This window comes from Meles meles, chromosome X (assembly GCF_922984935.1).
Source record: "Meles meles chromosome X, mMelMel3.1 paternal haplotype, whole genome shotgun sequence".
NCBI lineage: Eukaryota > Metazoa > Chordata > Mammalia > Carnivora > Mustelidae > Meles > Meles meles.
The window spans coordinates 46,411,450-46,438,975 of record NC_060087.1 but is presented as its reverse complement, the minus strand read 5'-3'; the positions used below and the strand labels follow the sequence as shown (position 1 = coordinate 46,438,975).

The 27,526-nt window shown below is 51.5% G+C and overlaps 2 protein-coding genes across 2 annotated transcripts in view; both read left to right on the top strand.

The window, feature by feature from the left end:
- Nucleotides 1–15,463, top strand: part of IQSEC2 (IQ motif and Sec7 domain ArfGEF 2) — a 76,239-nt gene extending 60,776 nt beyond the window's left edge. The window contains 12 exon segments of the mRNA XM_045995006.1: nt 536–1,431; nt 2,899–3,060; nt 3,536–3,658; nt 4,661–4,827; nt 7,605–7,744; nt 8,672–8,797; nt 10,715–10,814; nt 11,302–11,463; nt 13,039–13,212; nt 13,704–13,753; nt 14,352–14,927; nt 14,929–15,463. Of these exon segments, the coding sequence (XP_045850962.1) occupies nt 536–1,431; nt 2,899–3,060; nt 3,536–3,658; nt 4,661–4,827; nt 7,605–7,744; nt 8,672–8,797; nt 10,715–10,814; nt 11,302–11,463; nt 13,039–13,212; nt 13,704–13,753; nt 14,352–14,927; nt 14,929–15,318 (3,066 nt within the window). The 3' untranslated portion in view covers nt 15,319–15,463.
- A 7,933-nt stretch (nt 15,464–23,396) lies between these two features.
- KDM5C (lysine demethylase 5C) overlaps nt 23,397–27,526 on the top strand; it is a 31,084-nt gene continuing 26,954 nt past the window's right edge. The window contains 1 exon segment of the mRNA XM_045994940.1: nt 23,397–23,882. Coding sequence (XP_045850896.1) covers nt 23,733–23,882 — 150 coding nt within the window. The 5' untranslated portion in view covers nt 23,397–23,732.

Below are 27,526 nucleotides of genomic sequence, written 5' to 3'. Positions count from 1 at the left end.
TACAAGGGTGTAGATGGAGACTGGATACCACAGAGAAGCTGAATTACCAGCCATGGTTTGGATCTCAAATAATAAATATATGGATTTCCTAAGACAGAACCAGACGGAGGGCTCTGGGAGCCCAGAGGAAGCCGAGATTTTGGTTTACCCTGGGGGATGGCAGAGGCAAGAAATAGGGATTGAATCAGGGAGGAGATAGCATTTGGCTTGGTCTATAGGGACATGAAGGAGATACTGAGATTTCTGAGAAGAGAACTTGTCGCCATTACCCAGCTCCTGTGAGCTCACAATGGCTCCCTGGGAGTTGTTTTATAACTGCAGAGAACCTGTGGAGGTGGGGGAGGGGACCCACTTCTTCTTGGCTGACCCACTAGGAAGATTTCCCCTTTTTCCCTCCCTCCCTCCTTCCCTCCCTCCCTCTAACCCTTCCTCCCTCCCTCTTTCCTCCCTTGCACCACCCCACCCGCCTTCCCTTCATCTTTCCTTCCATTCTCTCCCTTTCCCCCTTCCCCCCTTCCCCTTTCCACCCACACAGGTAAAGTCTCTGGCTGAATCCATTGATGAGGCCCTGAACTGCCACCCATCAGGGCCCATGTCTGAGGAGCCAGGGTCAGCCCAGCTGGAGAAGCGGGAGTCAAAGGAACAGCAAGAGGACAGCTCGGCCACATCCTTCAGTGATCTTCCCCTCTACTTGGATGACCCAGTTCCCCCACCATCCCCTGAGCGACTGCCCAGCACAGAGCCCCCACCCCAGGGCCGGCCCGAGTTCTGGGCACCAGCCCCTCTCCCACCAGTTCCTCCACCAGTGCCACCAGGGACCCGGGAAGATGGTGCCCGTGAGGAAGGCACTCGCAGGGGTCCTGGGTGCTTGGAGTGCCGGGATTTCCGGCTGCGGGCCGCCCACCTCCCCCTGCTTACCATTGAGCCTCCTAGTGACAGCTCCGTGGACCTGAGTGACCGCTCAGATCGCGGCTCTGTCCACCGCCAGCTGGTGTATGAGGCTGATGGCTGCAGCCCCCATGGGACCCTGAAGCACAAGGGGCCACCAGGCAGGGCCCCAATCCCACACCGCCACTACCCAGCCCCAGAGGGCCCAGCCCCAGCCCCGCCAGGGCCCCTGCCACCAGCCCCCAACAGTGGTACTGGGCCCAGTGGTGTGGCTGGGGGTCGGAGGTTGGGGAAGTGCGAGGCAGCAGGCGAGAACTCTGATGGTGGAGATAATGAGAGCCTTGAGAGCTCCAGCAATTCCAATGAGACCATCAACTGCAGCTCTGGCTCCTCTTCGAGGGACAGCCTGAGGGAGCCTCCAGCCACAGGCCTGTGCAAGCAGACTTACCAGCGGGAGACGAGGCACAGCTGGGACTCGCCAGCCTTTAACAACGACGTGGTGCAGAGGCGGCACTACAGAATTGGCCTCAACCTGTTCAATAAGTATGTGCCCCCTTCTCCTGCCTCCTCACCCCCTACCTATCCTGTCAGGAGCGCTCGGACCACAGGGGCTGGACTCTAAGCAGAGCTCCTGTTTCCGCTGTCCTCTCTCATTTTGTGGATGGGCTTTCTCCCTGGCCTGGGCAGCGGGGTGGCAGAATAGAAAGCCCTCCCCACCACACACACACACACACACACACACACACACACACACACCCTCTTTCAGAAGCAGCTCTAGTCTCACACACACACACACACACACACACACACACACACACCCTCTTTCAGAAGCAGCTCTAGTCCTAATACTGCCTCTGACTGGTTGTGGGACTTGGGGCAGGAAGCTTCCTTCTCTGGGCCCCAGTTTGCTATCTATAGGGATAGGTTCTGAACCTCAGTTCCCCCACATTCCCTTTTCGGTGAGGAGGTGATATAATGTATCAAGAGCCCCGTTCTGAGTCCCAGGAGCCCTGGACCCCTAACCTGACTTTGGCCAAACTGTGTGTGCAGCCCTAGGCAAGGTGTGTTCCTTCCTTGGGCTTCAGGGCTTCCATCTCTTAGCAGGGTGTATATCAGAGGCACTGAGGGGCAGCGTGGGGTGCTGGAGTAGTCCGTGACCATGACCAAGCTCTTTCCAGATGCCTGGTTTTGTGCCAGGTGCCTAGGAGCGGGGTGGAAGCGTGACATTTGGTCAGAAAAGGAAGAGAAAATGGATGCCCTATGTCTTTATAGCTTAGTAGATGCCGTCACCTGTATTTACTTCTCGCAATAGCTCAGTAAAGTGGGAAGTAGTGTCCCTGTTTTATAGAGAAGGGATTGAGGCTTGGAGAAGTAAAAAGGAGTTGTCCTGACTCATACAACTTGTAAGTAATGGACTTGAGACTCTGGTGGCACCAAAGTCCCTTCCAAATTCCAGCCTCGTGGAGGCCTAAGGCTCTGGGGTTCTGAATATAGGATAGTTCAGACCCAGATTTGGCCTCGTGGAAAGTGGGGAGTATCTTGTCTGTTGAACCACCCACAGAGGCTGGGTAATACCTTGTCTGGGTGGAATGTGAGATGCAGACAAGGTAACCTCTTCGCTTTCCTATTCAGAGGGTCTGTGACTGGGAAAGAAGGGCATAGCCTGGAGCTCACGCCTTTTCCCAGGACTCCTCTGTGCTTGCTAGGGGTATGGAAGCTCCTGGCATAGAGCGGCCTCTCATTAGTTCTTAATTTTCTTTCCATCGTAGTGTGGCTCCCATGGAGGAGATAGTTGGGTTGAGGATACCTTGGAGTTTGGAAGCTCTGTGAGAGCGGCTTCCTCTCCTTGGGCCTCAGTTTTCACATCTGTGAAGGGATTGGACCAAATTATGTATTCAACTTCCTTGGTTCTTTGAGGCTGTGATTGGACCCCAAATTAGTTCAAGTAGTGGGAGAGAGGACCGAGTTCTCAGAGGATAGTCATCTCATCTACCTCCCCTCTTTCTGCAGGAAGCCAGAGAAGGGCATCCAGTATCTGATCGAGCGGGGCTTCCTGTCAGACACACCGGTGGGAGTGGCTCACTTTATCCTGGAACGGAAAGGCCTGAGCCGGCAGATGATAGGGGAATTCCTAGGGAACCGGCAGAAGCAGTTCAACAGAGATGTGTTGGAGTGAGGACCCCAGGATGGGGCAGACTGGGCCAGGGATTCCTGGAAAAGGAGGGCAGGAGGGAGGAAGTGGGCAGCTGGTCCTTTTTGCGTGGATAAATTTTACAAAACAGGATGAAGAGACCTTCCTGCTCCCATGCCCCTGTACTTCAAAAAGGTCTGATCTCTCTTGGCCCTATTTCTACAAGTCTTCTGGGTGGCCCTGTTTGTCCTCTGACCTGCTGTGGGCCTCAGTTTTCCTGTCTCTGAAAAGAGTGGGTCAATGGAAAGGACCCTTAGTAACCATGTGTCTGGCCTTGATTTTTCCGGGAGGGATTCCATTTCGAACATTCCATCCTTGTAAGTACTTGCTAGGGCCATGGGTCCAGATTTTGGAAGTCTGGCAGTAGGGGTGTTTGTCCATTCGGGCAGGTCAGGATAGGTCAGAGGTTTTCTACAGAGGATTTGAGAGTGCCATACCCACTTCTTTGTTCCACAGCTGTGTGGTGGACGAGATGGACTTCTCCTCCATGGATCTGGATGATGCACTCCGGAAGTTCCAATCCCACATCCGGGTTCAAGGCGAGGCCCAGAAAGTGGAGCGACTCATCGAAGCCTTCAGGTGTGCCTGTCTCCCACTCCCAAAACTGCCCTTAACCTCTTTCCAGGGGGCAGTGGAGTCTGTGTCTCCAAGTCACCTCTCTGAACCTCAGACTTTCCTCACACCAGAAAATGGAAATTGTAAGTCCTATCTTGCCAGGAAGTTGTGCAGTTGTGAGGATCAGATGTAGTGTACCTAGAGCATCTAGCTCAGCACCTGAGATGTGGGCATCCAGTCGTTGACGACAACAGCAGCCTCAGCTAACACTTGTCGAGTCCTCACCAGATAGCAGGTGCTGAACTAGGCACTTTGTATGATTATTTCACCAAATACTCATAACAACCCAATGAGGTAGGTGCTTTTATTATTATCCCCATGTTGCAGATAAGAAATCGGAAGTTTAGGGGGTGAAGTAACTTGTTCAGGGTCATACAATGAGTAAGAGGTGGAGCCAGGATTTGAACTCAAGTGTGTTTGCCTCCATGACCCAGTGCCCTTAACTCTTATCCTCTACCTTTGATGCTTTGGGAATTAGGCAGACCTGGATAGAAATCCTGGCCCCAACACTTCAGGGGTATGTAGCAGAGAAACAGAAGAATGACAGAGAGCTTGTTGCTCATAATGGGAGAAGGATTTGCCTTAAAGTCAGAAAGATCTGGATTTTCATCTTGTCTTCACCCTTTGCCAGCTCTTTCCCCTTGGGCAGTTTACCTCTTCGCTTTGGGTCTCATTACTTCCTCTGTAAAATGGGGCTTCCAATCACTACCTTGCAGGCTTCTGGTAGGATTCCATGAAACAGTATACCTAAGTCCCCTAGCAGAGCTCCATAAAAGGTAGTGGTAGTGATTTTTACATGCTAGTCATGGGGAAACCGAGGGAAGAAGTCATGCCCAAAAGGCTTGGGGATGTTTCTTGGGGGAGAAGGCTGGGGGGCACCAGACTGGATAGGTGGGGCGGGGGGAAGGGATGGTGGGTAGGTGAAGCTTACTGGTGACTAACCTTGGCCATGATCCCGCCCTGCAGCCAGCGGTATTGTGTGTGTAACCCAGCCCTCGTGCGCCAGTTCCGAAACCCAGACACCATCTTCATCCTCGCTTTTGCTATCATCCTCCTCAATACCGACATGTACAGTCCCAGCGTCAAGGCTGAACGCAAGATGAAACTAGATGACTTCATCAAGAACTTGAGAGGTGACCCCACACTTCCCTATCGGCTTGTCCCATTCTTCACCTGGGAAGGGAGAGTAGGCAGATTGGGGGTAGGCTGGGGAAGGAGTGGGGAGATCACATAGACTCCCTGGAAATGAATCTGTGGGGTTCTCTCCTTTTCTGCCAAAGCTGCCATGTTCCCTTATTAATTTGCTCAAATATTGTTTGTCTGCTCATTCCTGCACCGAATACTGAGCGAGTGGGTTCTGGGGTTATTATAGCAGTAAGCATGAGAGCTAAAAGGCCCTGGCTCTTACAGAGCTTATACTGATCCACTCATTGACACATCACTTCCTCTTTCCCTCTCCTCTTTATTTATGCCCATAAGGACTCATTTAATTCTTCTCTGTACCCTTTCCTCCATCCATATGTTCACTTATTCCCTTGACCAGCAAGCTGACCCTGAATGCCTCCCATGTACCCGACCCTGTGTTGGGTGCTAAGGACACCCCAGCCCCTGCCCTTAAAGCTCCTGGTTTGTGGGACAGACTGACTTACTAGACTAGATACCCAACACAAGAGAAAGAGCGAATCGTGATGTTAGACAGGCCACAAGTACAGTCAGAGCTCAGAGGAGAGAGAGCCCACCTCCAACGCACTTTCTGGAGGAAGTAACATTTTCATTTTTTTAAAAGATTTATTTATTTATTTATTTAACAGACAGAGATCACAGGTAGGCAGAGAGGCAGGCGGGGGTGGGGGAGCAGGCTCCCTGCTGAGCAGAGAGCCCAACGCGGGGCTCAATCCCAGGACCCCAGGATCATGACCTGAGCTGAAGGCAGAGGCTTTAACCCACTGAGCCACCCAGGTGCCCCAGCATTTTCATTTTAAGGTGGGCCTTGAAGGCATAGAGAATGTGACAGAATAGCAATAGAGGAGGCTTATGTAGCAGTAAGAATACAAAGGCACAGAGGTAAGACAAGTTGTTGGGAGAACAATCAAGATGGGGTTGACGATGCAGTCAGGAAGGTCAGTGGGAATCAATACATGAGGGCCTTGAATGCCAGGTGAGAGGGGTCACCTTGACCTTTTTTTTTTAAGATTTTATTTATTTATTTGACAGAGAGGGGTACAGCGAGAGAGGGAACACAAGCAGGGGGAGTAGGAGAGGGAAAAGCAGGCTTCCCGGGAAAAGCAGCCCAATGCTGGGCTTTATCCCAGTACCCTGGGATCATGACCTGAGCCAAAGGCAGACGCTTAACCACTGAACAACCCAGGCGCCCTGACCTTTTTTTCTTAGTTTATTGTATTGATGTCAAGCCCTGGCATCTCACCAAAGACCAGCCTACTAAAGACAGCACAGATGTTAGGATTATTTCAACAGAAATGAGAGGGGGAAACAAAATTGAGGAAAAACAAACAGATGAGACAAATTGGCTGACCGGCAGGCTGTGCACAGTTGCTGGGCTCAAGCTCTTTGGCAGCTGAGGTAAAAAGGCGGTGTGATGACGGATGTTCCCTTAACACCTGCCCAAGGAGGAGGTGTGGCATTTCCAAAGGAGAAAACATCTTCTCTAGCAGAAGGTTTAGAGGGAAGAGTGAGTGGGTTTCACTCAGCAGACAGTCAGGAGTGGAGAAGGATGGTAGACTTGGGAGGAGAGAGTTAGATCAGAGGCCATCTGGAGCTGTCTCCCAGAATCCTGCTATTAGTCATTTATTCATTCATTCATTCATTTCACCCATCCTCTCTCCCTCCGTCCTCCTCTCTCTGTATGTACACACATGTACATGTACATACACACATATACACACTTATATATGTGCATACATATGTATATGTGTGTTATATGTATTTGGAGAGGAAGTACCTCTCCAAATATATATACACACATATAAATACATATATGTATGTGTATATATGTATATACATGCATATGTATATATGTATTGTATATGCATATATCTTTCCCCTCCAATTATTAAATAAATAAGCAAACAAACAAATGAAATGAATACTTGCTCATACCCAGAAACTTCGGAAATATAGCAAATGAGAAAAAATTGTTTAATCATCCCGAATTCTGCCCCCTAGAGGCAACCGTGGTTGATATTTTATTTTGTTGCTTTCTAGTCTTTTTTCCTTCTGCATATGAAACTTTTTATGAAGTTAAGATCGCGCCGTGAACATGATTTATTATCCTGCTCTTTCTACTTACCTTGCTACAGGAATTTTCTCATGCTTTTTGTAAACACCGAGTTTTGAATAGTTGTAAATTATTTTAAGTGGATACACTCAGCTTTAGTTAATTGGGCCTCTATTGTGAGAACTTAGGTTGTTTCAAAGTTTTCCTGTAAGTAGCACTTGTACATGTATCTTTGCATGTATTTCTGAGTAATTCCTTAGGGCAGATTCCGAGAAAAAGAGTCATGGAATATTCAAGCTTCTGCAAAGTTATCTTCCAAAACAGTTATGTTCATATACGTGCCTGCTTCCCTGCCCTCTTTTTAACACTGGATATATAATTTAACATTATTTTTGCTAGTTAGAGAAGAGAAAATATCTGATGATTTTCATCACAGCATGCTCTTGAGTTGCTTAGAAAAAATCCCCATGCCGGGAAAGAAAGCAGCTGGTCGTCCAGTTGCTTGGCAAAGGACGCCTTTTCTGGCCCAGTCCTGACCAAGGGACTGAGGGTGCCCACTCCTTCCAGTCATAGCCATTGTTTGCACTCCTGCTTCAGTGTGGGATATTGTGGAGAACCCCTGCCACCCACTCCCCACATTTATGCAATATATCCCTGTGTTGCTCCCCTCTGCAGGGGTTGACAATGGTGAAGACATCCCCCGAGACCTCCTGGTGGGCATCTACCAGCGTATCCAGGGCCGTGAACTGCGAACCAATGATGACCATGTGTCCCAGGTGCAGGCTGTGGAGCGCATGATTGTGGGCAAGAAACCGGTAAGTGCCTTGGGGGGCTGCAGAGGGGACAGGATTTGGGCTGGCTTCTGCCACTGAGTGGTAGGTTAGTCAGTACCCCTCTCTGAGCCCCAGACTCCCCATATCCTGCTGAATGGAGAGGGTGATAATGCATTCCTTGGGGGTCGTGGTGCAGAGCGAGATGCTCTTGGGGGAATGCCTCTAGTGCACATCCTTTCCACCTGTAGTTTTGCCTCTCCATCCCAGGTGAGGAGCCAAGGTAATAGTTAGTTGATAACCAAAACCAAGAACACCCTCTAGTCTTATAGTCCACAAACATTTACAGATGTTGGGACACCTGGGTGGCTCAGCTGGTTGAGTGTCTGCCTTTGGCTTAGGTCATGATCCCAGCGTCCTGGGATTAAGCCCTGAATCAGGCTCCCTGCTCAGCGGAGAGCCTGCTTCTCCCTCTCCCACTCCCCCTGCTTGCATTCCCTCTCTTGCTGTATCTCTCTCCATCAAATAAATAAACAAATTTTTTTTAAAAAAACATTTACAGATGCCTTTCCACAGAGCTCGGCATTTCACTAGGGAACAGGGACACTGATATGAATCAGACAGAGTCTCCGTCCTTGGGGACCAGCCTGGGAGTGGGGAGTGTCAGCATAATACTTCTTTCTGCCTTATAGTCAGTCTAAGGGAGCAGAAAGGGGGAAAGGTCATTTTCAGTCATAGAACTGGGGTGGGGAGGAAGAGTGGAATATGGAACTGGGCCAGAAAGGCACTCCAGACAGACAGAGCTCTAAGAACAAAGGCAAGCCGACACCTCCATTGCTCGGACTCCTCGTGTCACAGTGACGGTGATATGTATTAGAGGTAGACTTCCTCCTGAGGTTGAACGGTAAGGTGCTGGAGGCCCGAAGCTGGCATGCTAGCCTTGCTGACACCTATTTCCTCATGCCTGCCTAGGTCTTGTCTCTTCCTCACCGTCGACTGGTTTGCTGCTGTCAACTCTACGAGGTGCCAGATCCAAACCGCCCGCAGCGGCTAGGGTTGCATCAGCGGGAAGTATTCCTCTTCAACGATCTCCTTGTGGTATGTGCCTTGGGGGACAGGGGGCAGGGGAAAGAAATGAAGAGGAGGTGGTGAGCATGGACCCTGGGTCTGGGGTGAACCACGTTAACGATGGCAGGTGGAGGCGTGGTGGGTGAAGTGCTTTGCCATGGGCTCTGTGCCGTCTTGGATAAGACACAGGCCCCCTCTGCCCCTCTTTCCCCTTTCGGTGGTGGTGGACAGCTGCATGGGGGAGAAAATGTGAGGACCAGGGAAGTTGACAGACCTACAACCTGGGAAGCCATAGAAAAAGTCCCCGTCCATCTCTGTAGCCCAGAGTGTTGGCTTGGAAGGAGAGGAACCTGTGACCCTGAGGTTACTCTGAAACCTTCAGGTGGTCAGGATGCTCAAAGTGATTCTGAAAACCAAGCTTGTCACCACTGTAGACACGCATCTTTTAGAGCTGGGACTCTTAAGGACTCTGCCAGTGGGAAGAGAATTTCAGGGTTTCCCTTCCAACCTCCTACCCGGAGCAAGAACCAGTATCCTGCATGGCCCCCTGGTTGCATGACTGCGGAGACAGAAGGCTGCCTTCCTCCAAGACAGCCAGTTTCCTGGCTAGAAAGCTCTGATTGATAGAAACTGTCTCCCAATGGGTTTCTTCTAACCATCTTCCCTGGGCCCTTGTAATCACAGAGAACAAATGTTTCTCCTGCTCCTCAGGGATTTGAGGGCAGTGACCTGTTCCTCCCGACCCTATCCCCGTGGTCTTCTCTAATTCTTTAAAACAGGGTCTCTCAGTCTCAACACTATTAACATTTGGGGCAGGATAACTGTTATGGGGGCTATTCTGTGCGGTGGAAGACATTTAGCAGCATCCTTGGTCTCAACCTCCTAGACACTAGTAGCACTCCTTTAAGCAAAACTGTTTCCAGACATTGCTAGAGGTCCCCCAGGGTTCAAAATCATCCCTAGTTGAGAATTGCTGCTTTCGATGAAGCCCTTCCGATGCCTTCTCTAAGCCTCAATTTCCCCCTCTGTGAAGTGGGGCTAATCCCTATGTCATGGGTTGTCCTGAGGATGGAGTTAAGAAGTCAGATGGGGAATAGCCTAACCCAGAGGAGGGCCTGACTCACACAGGTGCTGAGTAAATGTCTCACCACCTCTCACGCACTGACGCCAGTGTGTGTCCAGCCCCATGCTAAGCACTGGGTTCACAGAGATGAGTGAAACTCAGTCCTTGTTCTTGGGAACTCACGGTCCATAGGACTGAAAAAAAAAATGCTTTGCATAACCACACGCTGTAACAGACCTGAAATGAAGTATTTTGCTTCTAAATGCCACTCGTAGACTGCCTGAGGTGTTCAGAGCCCATGGTGGTCGAATCCAGAGTGCCCAACTACTTGACAAAGACCCTGGGCTATTGAGAGGAAGACCCGCCAGCTCTAGACATGGGTTCATTGGCATTTGCCATTGTTGGCTGGGATCTTCAGGGATGGGCAAGAAACCCGAAAACCAGACTCCTCTTGGTGCTCCCCGTCCAGCAGGGGGCGACCATTCCCGCACAGTGCTCAGCTAAAACCTCCTGGTGAAAGGCACCAAAGCAGCAGCTCACCCAAGCTCAGAGAAAGGGGCGGGGTGGGGGAGTCCATGTGAGGTGTTAGATACAACAGGCTTTCTGGAGAGGACAGCATTCAGTTACTTCCTGTAAAAATCGTAAATGCCTGTTGTGCGTCGTCATTACATATGAGGAACTTGCATTTTTCCCCGTCTCTTCCGTTCTGCTTCTCAAGCTTCAGTTCTTCCCAGCTCATGGGTATGTGTGTTTGTGTGTCTGTGCCTCTAGTGGTGGTGAGAGGGGAGAGGGTGGCTATGAGAAATAGATGTCATGTGGAAATTCCCCACCCCAAACCCTGCCTCTTGTCTTTTTCCCGCCTCCCCACCCCTCCCCTGCCAAAGGTCACCAAAATTTTCCAGAAGAAGAAGATCTTGGTGACATACAGCTTCCGTCAGTCCTTTCCTCTCGTGGAAATGCACATGCAGCTCTTCCAGAATTCATGTGAGTCCCTTCCTGGATTCCCACATCCCAAAAGTCTATGCCATGGCCCCCACGCTCATCCTTCATCCATACCAACCTCCAGTTTTTTTGGAGCCCTTTACGATGGGACTAAGATCTCCAAAGCACCTACTTGGTCCCAGGATGCAGGGCAGGCCAGGGTGAAGTATAATTTGGGTCCGTGCCCTGGGGAGCTCGTGGTCTGGCAGAGAGAACCATGGGGTGTGTATGTTTTCTGGTGGGCCGAAAAGATGGTGATCTTGCTGCGCTTTGAAGGACCAAGCCAGAGGAGCTTTGTTGGGTGGCTGCAGAAGCAATGTGAGTAGAAGCAGAGATGTGAAGGAAGGGGTTTGAGAGAGCAGCTAGAGTTCAATGTGCCTTCATATCTGGACTACAGGGAGTAACGGGGCCATGACTACCAGGAGCTTGGGGGCTGTGGGGTGGGGCAAAGGGGAGCTGCTGAAGATCCTGACCTCTCCCTTCCCCACAGATTACCAGTTTGGGATCAAGCTGTTGTCCGCGGTACCTGGCGGGGAACGCAAAGTCCTCATCATCTTCAACGCCCCCAGCCTCCAGGACCGGCTTCGCTTCACATCCGACTTACGCGAGTCCATTGCCGAGGTGCAGGAGATGGAGAAATACCGCGTGGAGTGTGAGTAGCCCAGTGGCGCCTCTTTCCCCTTTTCCTGACACAGCACCCTGCAGACACCAAGAATCCTGTCCTTTGAGAATTTCAGAGTCAGGGGTGAGCTTGTCCAGCTTTCCTACCCTCCTTCTAGGAAACTTTCAGCCTCTGCTTGAATACCTTCAGTGACAAGAGGCTCATTACCTCTGAACAGCAGATTATTACGCCAAGCCCTAATTATGAACCAACTCTTCCTTCTATTGAAAGGCGACAGGGAGAAGAATCAGGGTTCTGGAGGTAGGACTCTAGTTTCAGATCCCAGGTTTGCTACTTATTACTTAGGTAAACCAGGGCAAGTTGCCTGACCTCCCTGAGCCCCAGTTTCTTTATACGTGACATTGGGAAGATGAAACCTCCTTCACAGAGTTGTGGAGATTCGATGAGGTAAGGTAGACAAGGTGTCCTCTTCCCATATTCCAGTTCCTGAGCTGAGTCCCTATCACCCATTCTTCTGGCGCCCAGAGGCCGCATCAAGTCACTTTCAGCATATATAATGGGAAATAGTGATTACATCTCATTCCACTCGATGCCCTCCAAGTTTTCTCTTCTCCAGGCTAAGCAGTCACAGTTAAGTAACATGGTGTTGAGGAGAAAGAGGCAGGCAGACACAGAGAGAGAAACTGAGGCAGTGGACAGCTGCTTGGTGAGCTCTTCATGGTTCCAGGGTCGATGCTACTCCTCAGCAAGGCAGGGTCATACATTTCAGTTCACCAGATCCTTGAGACCCAGGGGCTAATCAGAGAGGGGTGAGCGTACCAACATGAGGGGGAAGGCAATAGAGTTCTCCATGACCTCCTCAGGGAGGTGGGGTATAAAGAGGCTGGAGAATGTAGGCTTTAGACTCAGGCAGACCTGCTTCCAGAATATGGGCTCCCCATTTCCACCTGTATGACTCTGGGCAAGCTCTGTGACTTCTCAGATTCTCAGTTTCTTTCTCTGAAAAATGTGGATGATAATGCCTTACCTCTGAACTGTCGTGAAATGGAGCGAAATCAAGTAAACACAGCTCCCAGCATACTGCTGGCATATAATAGAGGCTTCGATTCTTGTTGGTTTCCTGCTCCTGTCCTTCCAGGAGCCCTCTGCTCTGGAGCAAGATATCTGAGAACTGAGTGGACTTTGGAATGATTGCCCTTTGCCATAATCCTTCAGCCCCTGCTGTGACCAGCAGCTGTGAAGCTGTTTTGAAGGGCAGGGGTGGTTTGGAAGACCAGACTGAGAGTGGGCAGGGGAGCTGGGAGCACGAAGGGTGAGAGGAAGAGGGGAGGAGCAGGAGGAACAGGAGGAGCAGGCACCAGAGAGGAACAGAGGGAAAACCCAGCCAGAGGAGGAGATAGCACAAAATGGGGCTGGGCAGTGTGGGCAGCTTGGAGGGGGGCTTCAAAGATGGAGCTGAGTTTTGGGGGTAGCATGTTGCCTGTCCAGTGGGCAAAGCAGGAGCCCTGGGGAGAGAGTGGGCAAGGATGGGGAAGGCTCATCTGTCAGGTGGCTTTTCACTCCTATCCCTGACCTTCTTTCCCTGTCTCTCCCACTACCACCCAGCGGAGCTAGAGAAGCAGAAAGGTATGATGCGGCCTAACGCCTCACAGCCGGGAGGGGCCAAGGACTCAGTGAATGGCACGCTGGCCCGCAGCAGCCTGGAGGACACGTATGGGGCAGGCGATGGGCTCAAACGGGGCACGCTCAGCAGTTCCCTGCGAGACCTCTCTGACGCAGGCAAGTCTTTGGGGCCCCACCCTGGCTGGGGAGATGTGGGACAGGGCGTCCTCTCTGCCTCCTATCACACTGACCGCCAGCCTTCCCTGCACCCACCACACACGCACGCACCCTGCCTTTATCCAGAGCCCTGGGCACCATGCCGCAGGGGGCCTGGGAGCCAGGTCAGATCAGGTGGAGCCCAGAGTCTGGGCCAGGGAGTGTGAAGTGGGGCCATAATCTTAGCCCCTCTCTCTCGCTGCTCCACCTCTCCTCCTCTCTTTCCTCTTCTCTCTCTCCGGTACCACCTGTCCTCCTTCTCCATCTTTTCCTCCTCTCACGCCTCCTCCTCCACCTCTCCTCCTCCCCACCTTCCCCTCTTCAATGGGGGAAAGGGAATGGGGGTGTCTGTCCCCGGGAGGGGCCCAGGCCTGGTGCCCAGCTCTGGAGCCCAGCAGGGTGGGGAGGGGGGGTTGCTGCTCTGACGCTGGGCTCCTTGCTTGTGGGTGCAGGGAAGCGGGGGCGGCGTAACAGCGTGGGATCGCTGGACAGCACCATCGAAGTAAGTGCCAGCTCCTCCCCACTTGCCCTCTGCATGAGCCCTGCCCTGCCTCAGAGCCCCAGAGGAAGAGGGGACCTGTTGCTCCCCCCTCTTCCCTGATGGGAACCTCGAGGCTGCCTCTCCCAGCCAACCACTCTCTCCGTCTGTCCTCAACTCTGTCTGTCCTCACTCTGCCTGTCTCTCAGTCTGTCTTCCACTCTCCCTAGCCCCTCTCAACCCCAGGGCCAACTCTGAGTAGAGATGCCCTTGGAGTTGGACCGTGAGAAGCTCTCACCTCCAAGTCCTGCCCTTTGAGCCGGAGCAAGTCACTCTGTGTCTCTCCGGGCCTAGCATTCTCCCTGCCTGCAAAATGGGGATAAGGAGGAGGTCCTACTGATTCTTCCTCTCCCAGCGGAGGCTCAGATGAGATAGTGGATGTGACAGCAGAGCTCTGCAAGCCGGGGAGCTCCGCGTACAAAGTACAGGACTGTTATTGGCTTTCATTATGCCCTGGGCGTTCCTGTCTCCCCAGTTCCAGCCCTCAGGGACCGGGTGGAGTTTAGGGTTGGGGGTTTAGGAAGTCTAGACTGGCCTGACTGTCCCCCCTCCCCGCTTCCAGGGGTCTGTTATTAGCAGTCCACGCCCTCACCAGAGGATGCCACCTCCGCCCCCACCCCCGCCGCCAGAGGAGTACAAGAGCCAGAGGCCCGTCTCCAACTCCTCATCCTTCCTGGGCTCCCTGTTTGGAAGCAAGCGGGGCAAGGGGCCTTTCCAGATGCCACCACCGCCGACAGGCCAGGCTTCTGCCTCCTCTTCATCTGCTTCTTCCACCCACCACCACCACCACCACCACCACCATGGTCACAGCCACGGTGGCCTGGGGGTGCTGCCTGATGGGCAGTCCAAGCTCCAGGCCCTGCATGCCCAATATTGCCAAGGACCAGGCCCTGCCCCGCCGCCCTACCTCCCACCCCAGCAGCCCCCTCTCCCCCCACCTCCTCAGCAGCCCCCACCCCTGCCCCAGCTGGGCTCCATTCCACCACCACCTGCCTCGGCCCCACCTGTGGGACCACATCGCCACTTCCATGCCCATGGCCCCGTCCCAGGCCCCCAGCACTACACCTTGGGCCGGCCAGGCAGGGCCCCCAGACGGGGGGCTGGAGGACACCCTCAGTTTGCTCCACATGGCCGCCACCCCCCTGCACCAGCCCACATCCCCATTGCCCCTGTACAGTCCTGCCCCCCAGCACCCACCAGCCCACAAACAGGGCCCCAAACACTTCATCTTCAGCCACCACCCACAGATGATGCCAGCAGCAGGGGCCACTGGGGGCCCTGGATCCCGGCCACCAGGGGGCTCCTATTCTCACCCTCACCACCCCCAGTCACCCTTGTCACCGCACTCACCCATCCCACCCCACCCTTCCTACCCACCCCTGCCCCCACCCTCACCCCACACCCCACACTCGCCCCTGCCACCCACCTCCCCCCATGGCCCACTGCACGCCTCTGGGCCCCCTGGCACGGCCAACCCACCCAGTGCAAACCCCAAGGCCAAGCCAAGCCGGATCAGCACCGTGGTCTGATGAACAGAGGGAGTGAGCTGGGGCCCAGGGAGGTCTGGGGAATCCACAAGAGATTCCCCGGTTTTTCCAAAATATATGTACACATAGAGATGCCCTCCTCCCCACTTCCTCCCTGCCTCGGAACCCCTCCTCTAACCCACAACAGCTGCCGTGGGGTTTCCTTCCAGATTCAAGGATCCTTGTCACTTGAAGCCTGGACGCAGGGCTCTCAAGCCCTGGGGAGTGGTGAGGACCTTTTGAAGATCCTCCTTTTTTTTACCCCCTCTACTCTCTCCATCACCACTCCCCGCCCCCAACCCTCACTCCCTGAGGTGGCCTCAGACCTCTGGGCCAGTGTGGGCTCCCTGTTAGCTCTGGCTGGTAGAGAAGGGCAGACAGGTGTCAGGAGCAGTGAGGGTGAAGGTTTCCCCAGAGCACCTCTAGCCACACAGGGCTAGGAGGGAGCTCCATAGAGTTGTGGCCAAACTTCAGTTGGCTCCGTCCTCTCTCAGACCTCAGGGCCTGGCTAAATTCCTCCATGTGTCTCTCCACCTGCCTGAAGAACAGGGCTGTAGGTGCCCTCAGTGGGTGGGCCCCCCACTAACACTGGCCCCCCATAGGAGCAGTCCCTCCCCTCCAGAGCCAGCCTCAGCCTCTGTCCTCTTTCCAGTGGGCCCCAGCCCAGACCTCTTCAGCTTTGGGACCTTGCCTCTCACAGCAACGTTCTTATCCTGATCAAAGTCCAGACAGGTTTGGGCGGGGGGGGGGGGGGGGGGTGGGGGGACTCAAGTCTGGGATGAGAAGGGCACTGCCCTCCCTCACCCATATTGCATGCCCCCCATTCCCTTACACCTACCCTACCTACAACTGAAGACAATGCACTTTACAGATCTTGCCCACATACACCTCGCTGGGGCAGGGCAGCCCTGGGGAGACAGGCTCCCAGAGGGCCACCATAAGCCCATGATGTCCTTCCTGAGGCAGATTGAAGCCATCAGAGCGGGGGCTGGGAGCCAGGATGCCTGAGTCCTTCTGTCCGTCAAAATCTCTGCCGCCTCTCCAACCCCTTTACAGCCCTGTTTATTTATTATAAATATATTTTTTACAAGCCCCAGCTCTTCCTCTCGCCCCACATACCCAGCTCCTTTCTCAGTTCCTGCCTCCCTCTGCCCCCCACCCACCATGGGCTGCAGTACAGACAGACAGACCCTGGCTGTATGAAGGTCCAGGGACCCAGGGGCTTGGGGGTGGGGGAGGGCAGCAGCCAGAGGGTCTGTACGGAGAGGAGCTGGGGTTCAGGCATTGTCTTTTTTCCTCCTTGTATATAAGAATGTATATTTGATGCCTCATAAAAGACCTTGTGCTCACCTCCCGCCTCTGCCTCCTACTTATGCCCCCTCCCCTTGGGGTGGAGCCCATGGAGAGAGAGGCCTTTAGCCCAGGGAGGTGAGGAGTGAAGGGTAGCAGCCCAGGCACCCAGGTGGGTGAGATGCCTTGGGTGGGTGGAAGGTGGGGGAGGAGGGAGGTTTCCCCATCTCAGCTTGTTAACTGCCATGTGACAGCAGCAAGGGTGTGTGGGCTTTGGAGTTGAGCCAGTTCAAATCCTGGGGTTTTCCCTCCTGAGGCACACACACTTGGGAAAAGCACCCTCTCAGACTTGGCCTTCTTGATTTAAAACTGGAGGGGATGAGCTGTTGCCACATGGAATTGTGATGATGACAGGCAGTGACGAATGTCAGGCAGACAGCATGGAGTAGGTGCTCGGGAAGTTAGTTCCCTGCTCTTCCTTTCTCAGGTTGGAGACTTCCTTCTGCTCTCCTGCCATCCATCCTTACCCTTCCTGTGGCTGGGCTGGCTTTGTCCAGGGGCCCTCCCCACACCCCTGGGGCAAGCTGTGTTTCTGCCCTGGAGGGTAGGTGGGCAGGTAGGTGACCTGGGCCAGGAAGCAAGGGGCTAGATCCATTGTAAGAGCTCTCAACATGTATACACTTAGGTTGTCAGGTAACGAATAGCTGGATTCTCTTCAGCTTACACGGGAGTGGACAAGTCCAGAGAAGGGAAGGGTCTTTGCTGAGTCCACACAGCAAGTCAGCACAGGGGTTCCTGCCGCTCTCCAGGCCCCCTAACCGCTCCCTTAGGAAATGAACACATTTCCAGTCCCACCAATTATGTCTTTGCAGGGTTCAGGAGGAATGAGGCTGAACATCGGCTCTTGGTTAGGGTCAGCAGCGTTCCCAGAAGCAGCAGTCAGTAAACATTTTTGGTGCCACCTTAGAGTCTGGAATAGCCAGAGGTGTCTCGGTTTTTCTGCTTCGTATGCACATTCTAGTGGAAGAAGAAGCTGGGGCCATCTTGATGCCTCCTCCAGAATCCAACCTGAGCTTTTGAAGAACTTAGATCCAGAGGGGCCAGAATGAAGTCCAATAAGCATTTTGCTTGTTGGTTTCTTCCCTGGTTGCTCCCCCTTCTCCTACCTTCAACCTAATGCTGGTTTTGTCTTCCCAAAGTTTAGCTGTTAGCCCTCGAATCCTTGCTTAGTCACAGACATGACCAGGTTGCCGTTGGCAACTCACCTAGCCCCTCAGAGGCTGGTCTTTCACCTGTATAATAAGGATAATAATCTTGCAGGGAAATTGTTCACAGATGCATGTGAAATGCCTGCCTCCTGCACAGTAAGCTGTTCTCTGCCACCTACAGAAATTAATGCAAACTCCTTGTCTTGACATTGGAGGTCCTCCACCGCGTGGCCCCAGTCGATCTCCTTGTCCTCATTCCTCGCCCACACTTCGACCACCCACTCACTGTTCCTGGAGAAGGCCTGTGTGTAATTTTCCGGATCCGTATTTTACCTGTGCCTGCCCCCACCCCTGCCAAAGGTACCTCCCCAATCCCATGATGAAGATTTCCTCCCTCTGGTGAGATTGGGCTTAAAAAACCCACCCCTCACAAAATGTGCCCTTGATCACATTCTCTGACGTCTTTCATGTCATCTTTCTTTCCCACTAGGCCATAAATGGCTCAAGAGTGACAATGGTCTGAATCATTGCTAAGTCCAGAGCATTGCACGGCACAGATGACACTGAAATTTTGTTGATTTGAGTGAATGTATAGTTCTTTCTAAGCTGAATCTTAGAGTAAGGTATCTTTGCATTGGTTGGTTTACTGACTGGTGCAACCTGCGTACCGACAGCCCCCCCCCCACTGCCCCTTGACTTCTTCATGCCTCCTTCAGCTCTTTCCTATGTTCTCCCCTCCTCTCCTCGGTGCAGCGCCAGCACTCGGCTGTCCCTGTCCCCCATCCCTATCCTCTGCCCCCCCGGAGCCTCACCATCCAGACTGTGGAGGAGCGGTAGTTCAGCTCCTCACCTCCCCATTTCTTTGAGGGCCTGAAGACAAGAAGCCCAGTGGCTGTCCAGCCTTCCAAGGTTCTACTGCCCATCTCTTTGGGGACATGGATGGGAAGGGACAACACATAACAAAGGACAAAGGTCCTAGACACTCACAGTGTTCTTTGTCCTAGACCAGTGCTGTCCAATAAGTCTTTCTGTGATGATGGAAATGTCCTATATTTGTGCTGTCCAGTACAGTAACCCCTAGCACATGTGGCTATTGGGCCCTTGAAATGTGGCCAGTGTAACTGAGGAACTGATTTTTATTTTTTAATTTAAATAGAAATAGCCACGTGTGGGTGGTGGCTGCCATATTAGAGCAGGACAAGACCTTCAGGAGGGAACAGACTGGCGGGGATAATGTCCACGCCATATGATACTAAGTATAGGCCCAGAAGGGAGCAGAGTATGTGGGGCGGGTGTACAAAGAAGGGGAAAACCCAACTTTTGGTGGGGGGATGGGTGAGCAAGGAGGGCACTGCCCCTTTAGCTGAGTCTTGAGTGGTAAGTAGGAATCACACTGGTAAAGAAGGGCATTTTTCAGAGGGAACAGGGTAGACAAGGGTGTGGAGGGAGTGTGTGAGTGTGTGATTGTTAGTAGCATAGTGAGAAGGAATGGGAGAGAGAAGCCCAGGTGGCAGGCATGGCATATTCTCGAAGCCCAGAGGCTGGCAGGCAGTGTGCCCTCTTTCCTCTTTGCCAACAGGTCTTTTCCCCCCTAGCCTCCTGAGGACCTAAAGTATGACCTGGTGACACATTGAGCTACACAGTGTTCCCCACTGTAAAGTTACTGGTTTTCCCCCTTATAATAAATGAGCATCTTGTGGAGAGCAACATTGAGATTGTGTAAATATCCTGTTCTCCTCAAACTCTCACCCACCAGTATTCACTGATGCTTATCTTGATTGCCAAATGGTGATTTTCAATTCTTTTTTTAAAAAATATTTTATTTATTTATTTGACAGACAGAGATCACAAGTAGGCAGAGAGGCAGGTGGAGAGAGAGGGGGAAGCAGGTTCCCTGCCGAGCAGAGAGCCTGGTGCAGGGCTCGATCCCAGACCTGAGCCGAAGGCAGAGGCTTTAACCCACTGAGCCACCCAGGCACTCCCAAATGGTGATTTTCAAATGCTATCATACTTTTGACATGGATTAGTTGACTTTCCACTGTAAGGGAGAGCTTTCCCCTCTTCTACAAGTATTTGTTTGTATCCTCATGGACTCTTGATTGTCTATTGTATTCGATGGTTATAACACATTAGTATCATTCTTTATTATTATGTTCAAAATGTCCTAGATTTGGCCAGCAGGAGGCTCTCTGGGAGCTGGCTTCTATGGCCTTTGGGCAGGTCTCCATCTTTTTCTTTGTCTTTTCTTTTTCTTTCTTTCTTTTTTTTTTTTTTTTTTTTTTGAGCACTTTGGCACCACAAGATGCTCCAGGCCCATCATCCCATCATACACTTTCTCTGCCCCAGTCTTGGAATCAGCCACTTTTCCCAAGGACCCCTGGTTCTTTTTAGTAGAGAATAGCATTTAGGAAGCAAGATTTGGGCCAAAATTTCAGTGTTAGAGCTATGTTTTAAGAATTGACTTTTTTTGCTTGGAAAAATTCTGAGTATCTGTTGATGATCATCTTACTCCATCCTTCCTTTAAGGACAAGTTTTCCCTTTTCTCTCTTTTTATATATGTATATCAGTGTGGAGTCATGGATTTTTATTTCATTCTTCAATTAGTTAGAAATCCACTATAGTAATTCTTTTGGAATTATCGCTATTTTGAACATATTTTGTTGTTCTGCATATAGATATATTCATGAATTCACACAGACACCTTGATACCTTGAAGAGGCTCTTTTAATAATCCAGGCTAGAGAGAGTAAATGGCTCTCAGGGGAAGAGAAGATTAGAAAATGGCAGGGGGAGGAGGGGATGGATTCCAGAGCTATTCAGGAGTTAGAACTCACAGCTCATACCTACTTCAGACTAGAGGGGACCCTATTTTGCAAATCAAAAAGTAAGGTATAGAGTCACTCTCATCCTGCCCATTCAGAAGACATGGATGGGGTGAGTGTAGTGGAGAGCCCAGCCGAAGCTTCTAGTCACTGTTTTGCCTCGGCTCCATGCCAGACTCACTCTCCCAGGTGGGTGGGTGAGGCCAACCTAGCCCCCAGCCCCTGGTGAGCATCCTGGTGCTTCCCAGTTCTTAACTCAGCAGTGCCTGGATCTAGGTTGATCTCCAGCAAGACCCAAGGGTTGGGAAAGGAGCCCGTTTCCTGAGCACCGCACTGGGGTGGTGGGGGTGGGGGTGGGGAGCACCATCTGAGACTTTTACAGGCAGAATTGCGTAGCAGTCAGACAGACCGGGGTTTGAACTCCAGCTCTGCCCCTTACTAGCCATATCATGTGGTGGGTTCATACTTCTCTGAGCTTCAGTCCCCTTATGTGTAAAAGAGGGATAACCATACCTATTTCATAGCTCTTGGTCCTTGATGAGTGGCAGTTATGGTTATCTCTAATCTTCATAACTACCCTGTAAGGAAGGGATTACAGAGCCTCTTTGGATAAATGAGAAAATCAAGGCTAAGGAAGAAGAGGTACTTGGCAGATCTCTGTTGGTGAATGTCAGCTTCAGGAAAGTGGGGACCATATCCATCTTGGTCGCCATCATATTCCCAGGGCACAGAAAAGTGCCTGGTGCATAAGAGGAGTTTAATAAATATTTGTGAATGAATGAATTAGATCTGACTGGCTTCAAAGACTGCAATTTCCATTTGTGCTTCCAAGATGGTGGGGCTGGTGTCTGGGCTAAGGCCATCAGAGAAGGCTATGGGATGTGTGGGCTGACCTGATCCTCCAAACCTGGTCTTCTGACTCAGTAAACATTTTTGGTGCCTTCTTAGGCTCTTCACTGAGCTGCATTTGATGGAGATGCTGAGCTGCCTTCAGCCTAGTATTTGGCATATCTCCCACTTTCTGCATTCTCCTCACCCTTCTGCCTGGTCCTATTCCTGGTGAGAGCAAATGATAGGAAGAGCATTTGACCAGGAGGTAGCAACTTCCTGTGTAACAGTACGGAAGTTGTTTAATCTTTCTAGAATGTAGTTCCTTGTCTACAGAATGGGTAAGTTGACATATCTTTCCTAGGACAAAGGTTAAGGGAAATTGCAAAGATTAATAAGGATTAAAGTAATTAGGCCTATCTGACACTAAGGTGTGAGGTCCTACTGGTGTGCGCTGCTCTATCAGATAAGATGTCTTCAGCTCCATCCTGAAGTAGGCAGAATGATGTATCTAACTGGGACATGTAGGTACAGTTAACTGTTCCTAATTCAAACGTACTCAAGCTTGTCACAGATGCTTAATATACACAGGAAGTATTTTCAAAATCATATAGTATTTTCAGTCACTATATACTAAAGATGCTCAAAAATATACATTCATTTTTTTCTTTTGTTTACTCAACATTTACTGCTTATGGTGACAAGTGCAAGGGATGTATAAGCCACATGGTCCCTGCCTTTAAGGATTTCAGTCTGATGCACACAAAATAAGCATTTAATCAGCATGTATACATGTACTCTAATATGTGCACAGTAGGTGTTCAAATTGTATGCAATGGGCCCACAACCAAGGAATAACATCTTTGTCAAATGCTTCAGATGCCTGATGTGTGTGTGGGCAAAGTACTGGTATGATACTCAAAGTAGTTGCAATAAAACTATTCAGAAACTGCTCAATGACCATGCACACAATAGGAGTAGATGTACACATAGTAGGTACTCAAATGCATATGACAGGGGCTATGCACAATAAATACAGGTCATGTACACATACGTTTCGTAAGTATGCTGTAGGCTCACAAATGGTAGGTGTTTCATACAGTAGGCACTAGTAGGCAATAGGTAAATATGCTGTTGTTCAAACATCCAAAAATCAAAATATATATACACTCAGGCCTGTTTTATAGGAGTCCATTCTACAAATGTGCCCACAATAAAAGCTTCATACAGAAGAATTCAAAGTGTTCATTTTTTTAAAATGTTGACAATGACTCTTTGCGGGGTATGAATGGAAGCCCCATCTCTGAGAGGCCTCTACACATAACCTTGGATGAAATATGTATTTCCTCCTCCTCCCTGGGACCCAGAATTCTAAAAATCCATAATCCCCAGGGGGGAGCAGCATCTTGCTTTCCTCCTTTCAAAGCCCCAGAGGTGTCAGCACCTAGAGCTGGGAGCTCCCTAAGTCTTTCCCAACATGCTTGCCAGCATAAGAGGTCCCTAGCAATCAGGCACCCAAAGCCGTCTTTTGCAGCCTACACCGGAAAGACCCCGAAGAAGAAAATGTTGGGGCGGGGCCCGCGCCAGAGCTGAGGTCATGGGGGTGGGGGAGCCAGTTTGGGCCCACCACCCACCAACTCCAGCTCCTCTTCCGGTCTGTCTTCATAACGCGCATGCGCACCACTGGCCTTTAAACGTGCGCCGCCGGTCCATCCGGAAAGAGGATCCGGCAGTTTAATTACAATTTTGCTCCTCCGCCGCCGAGGGGGACTATTTGCTCTCAGTCTGGGAGGTGCTTTTGAGTTCCCGCTTTCAAATAGGGAGCCTACACTTGCAGATTCAGCTCTCCCTACGGGATGAAAGTTTCCTAGGGCTTGGCCTCACGCAAGGTATACGACGCTCGGAGGGACACGCCGCGGAGGGATTCGGTTTGTTGTGGTGAGGGGAGGGGGGGGGAGACGCTGACAAACCAAGATGGCGGCGGCGGCGATGAAGGCCGCGGCGGCTGGGAGGTAACTGGCGGTGGAGGCTGCGGTAGCTGGGAGGCCGCGGCAGAGTTTGGAAGAAACGGAGCAGGACGAAGAGGCGGTAGCAGTAGCGCCAGCCTGAGCCTTTCAGAGCGCGACAGCCACACGCCCCCCAAGGCTCTCGGCGGGCGGCGGCCACCCCGCTTAGGGCCTAGTCCCCGAGCAGTGCCTCGGCTTCATACAGTGGCGTCCGCCATGAGTCCTTAAGGGTGGTCCGAGCCCTCCAGTCCTAGGGCCCACCATGGAGCCGGGGTCAGACGACTTCCTGCCGCCGCCGGAGTGCCCGGTGTTCGAGCCTAGCTGGGCCGAGTTTCGAGACCCTCTAGGCTACATCGCGAAAATCAGACCCATCGCCGAGAAGTCGGGCATTTGCAAGATCCGCCCACCCGCGGTAAGGCCCGGTGTTTGTGGTCGCCGCCGGCGAGGCTGGGGATGAAGAAGTAGGGTAGCTGGCTGAGAGCTCTGGGGCGGAGGGCATCTCGAGGTGTGGGGAAATGGGGTGGCTGGGACCGCTGTGGATGTGGTCCCGGGTCAGAGAAAGGGTGCTGGGGCCAGGAGCCGTCGTGTGGTGTGAGGCCCCCTAGGCACTTGGGGTCAAAGACCCACCCTCGCTTCCATTCCGCCTTTTAGATTCATCCCTGGTAAGGTTCAAAACAGGGATGCCTAATGGGCCGGGTAGAGTTCAGAGAGGTACCTGCACATCTCTTAGTTACCCCGAACCACCCAGGTCAAGGCTGCACTGAATAAGGCCATTTTTCCGTTTATTGTCATCACTTTCCTTAAGGCAGGCCATGTGGTGTAGTGGAAAGACCATAGCTGTAAATGGAGACAGACTTGAGTTCAAAATTCCACTGTGCAGCTTACCAGCTGTGTGACCTTGGACCAGTAACTTAATCTTTCTGAGCCTGTGAAATGAGTCCCATGAATGGTTATTTCGAGAATTGGATTAAACTAGGTAGAGTCCGTGTGTGGTAGGCGCTAGGTAAGTGGTAATTATTGTGACTGCGAAGGTGTTTGATGTGGTCATTGGTTTGCTTCTCTGTGGGTTGACTCATATTTACTCACACCCTGCCAGACCAATCCATCTATGATAATGTCATGGCAGATCAGTCAGGAAATCGGGCTCCCAGGAGATGCTCTGTCTGGCTCCCCTGAGATAGGTTTAGGGAATTGTCCCCTTCTTTTCCTAGTTGAAGGCAGTATCCTTCCCTACAAATCACCCCTCAGATTTGACTTCTGTGGATAGGCTTGAGCCAGTCAGCTTGTCAGCGGGGTATGAGTCCTACTCAGAAGATTTGTATTGTATTCTGTCCCAGGATGTAGCCGGTCCTGGAGGATAGGGGATTCTTGGATTCCCAGAAACAGAATGGAGCTATGGAAGTCTGTCTCCTTTAGAACACTTGATTCCCAGAGGTCAACGACAAAGGGCATATCTTTGTTCCTATGCCTGGCTTCAGGCCGCAGGAAGTCCCCCAAGGGCTAGGATAGGCTGCCACCTTGCTGGCATGGAGGAGAAATGATGATATGCGTTGTTCAGTCACCACTTGGGATTCCAAAGGCAGGAATTGCGTTTGGAACAGGGTGTTTTTGCGTGGGTGTCTCCTGTCTGAAAAAGGATGGGAGACCTTACTGCCACCTGAGGAGGGCACCGCAGGCCTCCTTATCCAGCTTGGTGTTTTCTGGTGTTCAGTCACAGATGTAGGCTAGTATCAAATGGATCTCCTCAGAGGTGTTGGGTAAGCTGATTTTTTCCTAGTTGGAGCCTGGCCACAGATCTCTAAGGTAGCGTTGTTCATAATGAAGGAGTGAAATTAGGTAGTGAGAAGTCAAGAAGGCTAGCAGAAAGGAGAGGCTGGAGTCCTGGGCAGCCTCAAGGAGGTACTCCCTGGAGTGGTCCAGGAGGCCTGTGGAACAGAAGTGTATCTGACATAGGGGGTGGCTGAGGCCTGTATTTCCATGTTTCTGTCTTGGACTTAACGGGCAGGCTGGCTTTGTGTAGGTTTTGTTACCCTTCCTTGGGGGATCAGGAAGGGGAACAGTGACATGTCCCGAGCGCATATGAGAGAGAGAGAGAGAGAGAGAGAGAGAGAGAGAGAGTGTGTGTGTGTGTGTGTGTGTGTGTGTGTGTGTGTGTGTGTTAGAGAGAGAGAGACCTGCAGGGGGCCATCTTTTGTTGTGCTTCTTGTCTCTACCTCAGTAGTGTGCTTGCCTCCTATACAGGACACCTGGTCTCTGGTTTTGTTGTTTTTTTCCTCTGTAGGGCTGCTCCTACGCCACCTTTAGGCAGCCAGGCCTTTTAGCTGGAATTTGAAGCATTTTCCCAAATGATGCTTGGGCCCAGAGTGGGAAAGTGTGTGTATGGGTGGGTGCTTGGAAACTGGAGTTTGCCTGAGGAAGGTCGACTTGGGTTTTGAGTTGCTAGACGGTTTACTGCTAGTCTTGGGGAAAATGGGTGGGAGGAGAGTGTTGGTACCCTGGAGGAGACCCAGGGGATCTTGGAAGGGCCTTGCTTCCTGCATCAGGTAGCCAACTTTTTAAAATCACCATCCTGGTAATACTGGTGTATTTGGCACACAGGTATATGAGACCGAAGGCAGGGTGAGAGAGCTTGCAGGTCCTAGGGAGGTGTGCTGGACCTTCCCCAGCTATCTGTTGCACCCACAGCTCCTGCTCTAGGATTTGGTTTTATTGTTTCCTGTCATATTGCTTGATGGTATACTTATCTAGAACTTGATTCAGCAGGAAAAAAGGGTTCCTGGAATTTTGGGTTTGAGTACCTTTCCACCTGCACTAAGGGGTGTGCCCTACTGATGGGTGGCAAGAGGGCACAGGGAGCTTGTCTGGGCTTGAGCCATACCATTTTAGTCTTTTCTCTCTGTTTCTCTCTCCTTTTTAAAATTTGCCTGTGCTTCACTGAGCCTCAGGTGTTTGCTGCAAACCTGCTTCAGCTTGGGGTTAGGGGGGAGTATGTGTGCATGCAAGTATGAATCCTCTTGCCCTTTTCTAAAAGTGTGTGTGGAGAAGAGGCCAACAGCTTTTTCTTTCCTTTTATTACTGCCCGCTTCCATATGTATGCATGTGTGTGTGTATGAACACTGGTGTCGTGCAAAGAGCTTTGGACTGGAGGTCAGAAGACAAGGGTTCTGTCTTTTAGTGGCTTTTAGTGTCTTTTAGTGGCTGTGCCACTAAATCAGCATGTGATTTTGGAGAAATCACATTTCTCTGGGCCTCACTTTCCCCTTTCGTAAAATGAGGGCATTGGTCTGGGTTACTCTAGGTTCTTTTTACCACTCCAGCAGGAGCCGGGGCTCTGAGGAGGAGGGGACTGCATAGGAGGTTCTGGGGGGAAAGGGTATCAGTGAGGGTCTCCCCATAGCCACCCTTTGAGTAGGACACAACAAGCGCCAACCTGGCAGGGCAGAGTCACCCCCCCCACTTCCATTATTTTTCCCTCACTTCCTTCCTCCTCCCCACATTCTCCCATTCTTTGCCACTACAGTTGGCTGTTCCATCACTAACCCTACCCCCGCCCACCCCCAACTCTTCCTGTACTGGGCAGGTGTTTGAGAGGGGAACCACAGGAAGCCTTCCAGACTGGGTGAGTGATGCAGATTCTTGCTTTTCCCTGCAGTGTTTATCTCAGGCCCTTTAAACTGAGAGAACAGACATTAAAGGCCCAAGCCTTTAAATCTTGCCAGAATTGGAGCCAAGCTACCTTGCGTGTGCGGGGTCAGCTTAAGATATCAAGTCTTAAGGACAACTCCTTTGGATAGTATTTTCATTTGAAAACAAGTTTAATTTTTCATCTCAGTTTTATGAGGAAGCTACGACAAGTGTTCATATTCCCACCTTACAGATGAGAAAACAAGCTCAGAAAGGTAAAAATCCCGTAGCTCATAAGTAGCAGAGCTAGAACATGAACCAAAGTCTTCTGACTCCAGATACTTTGTGCTTACCAGTACCTCCAGCCTGTGTCCTATAGCACATGCCTGGGGGACAAGGAATTAATGTGGATGTAGGGAGAGTTTGGGGCCA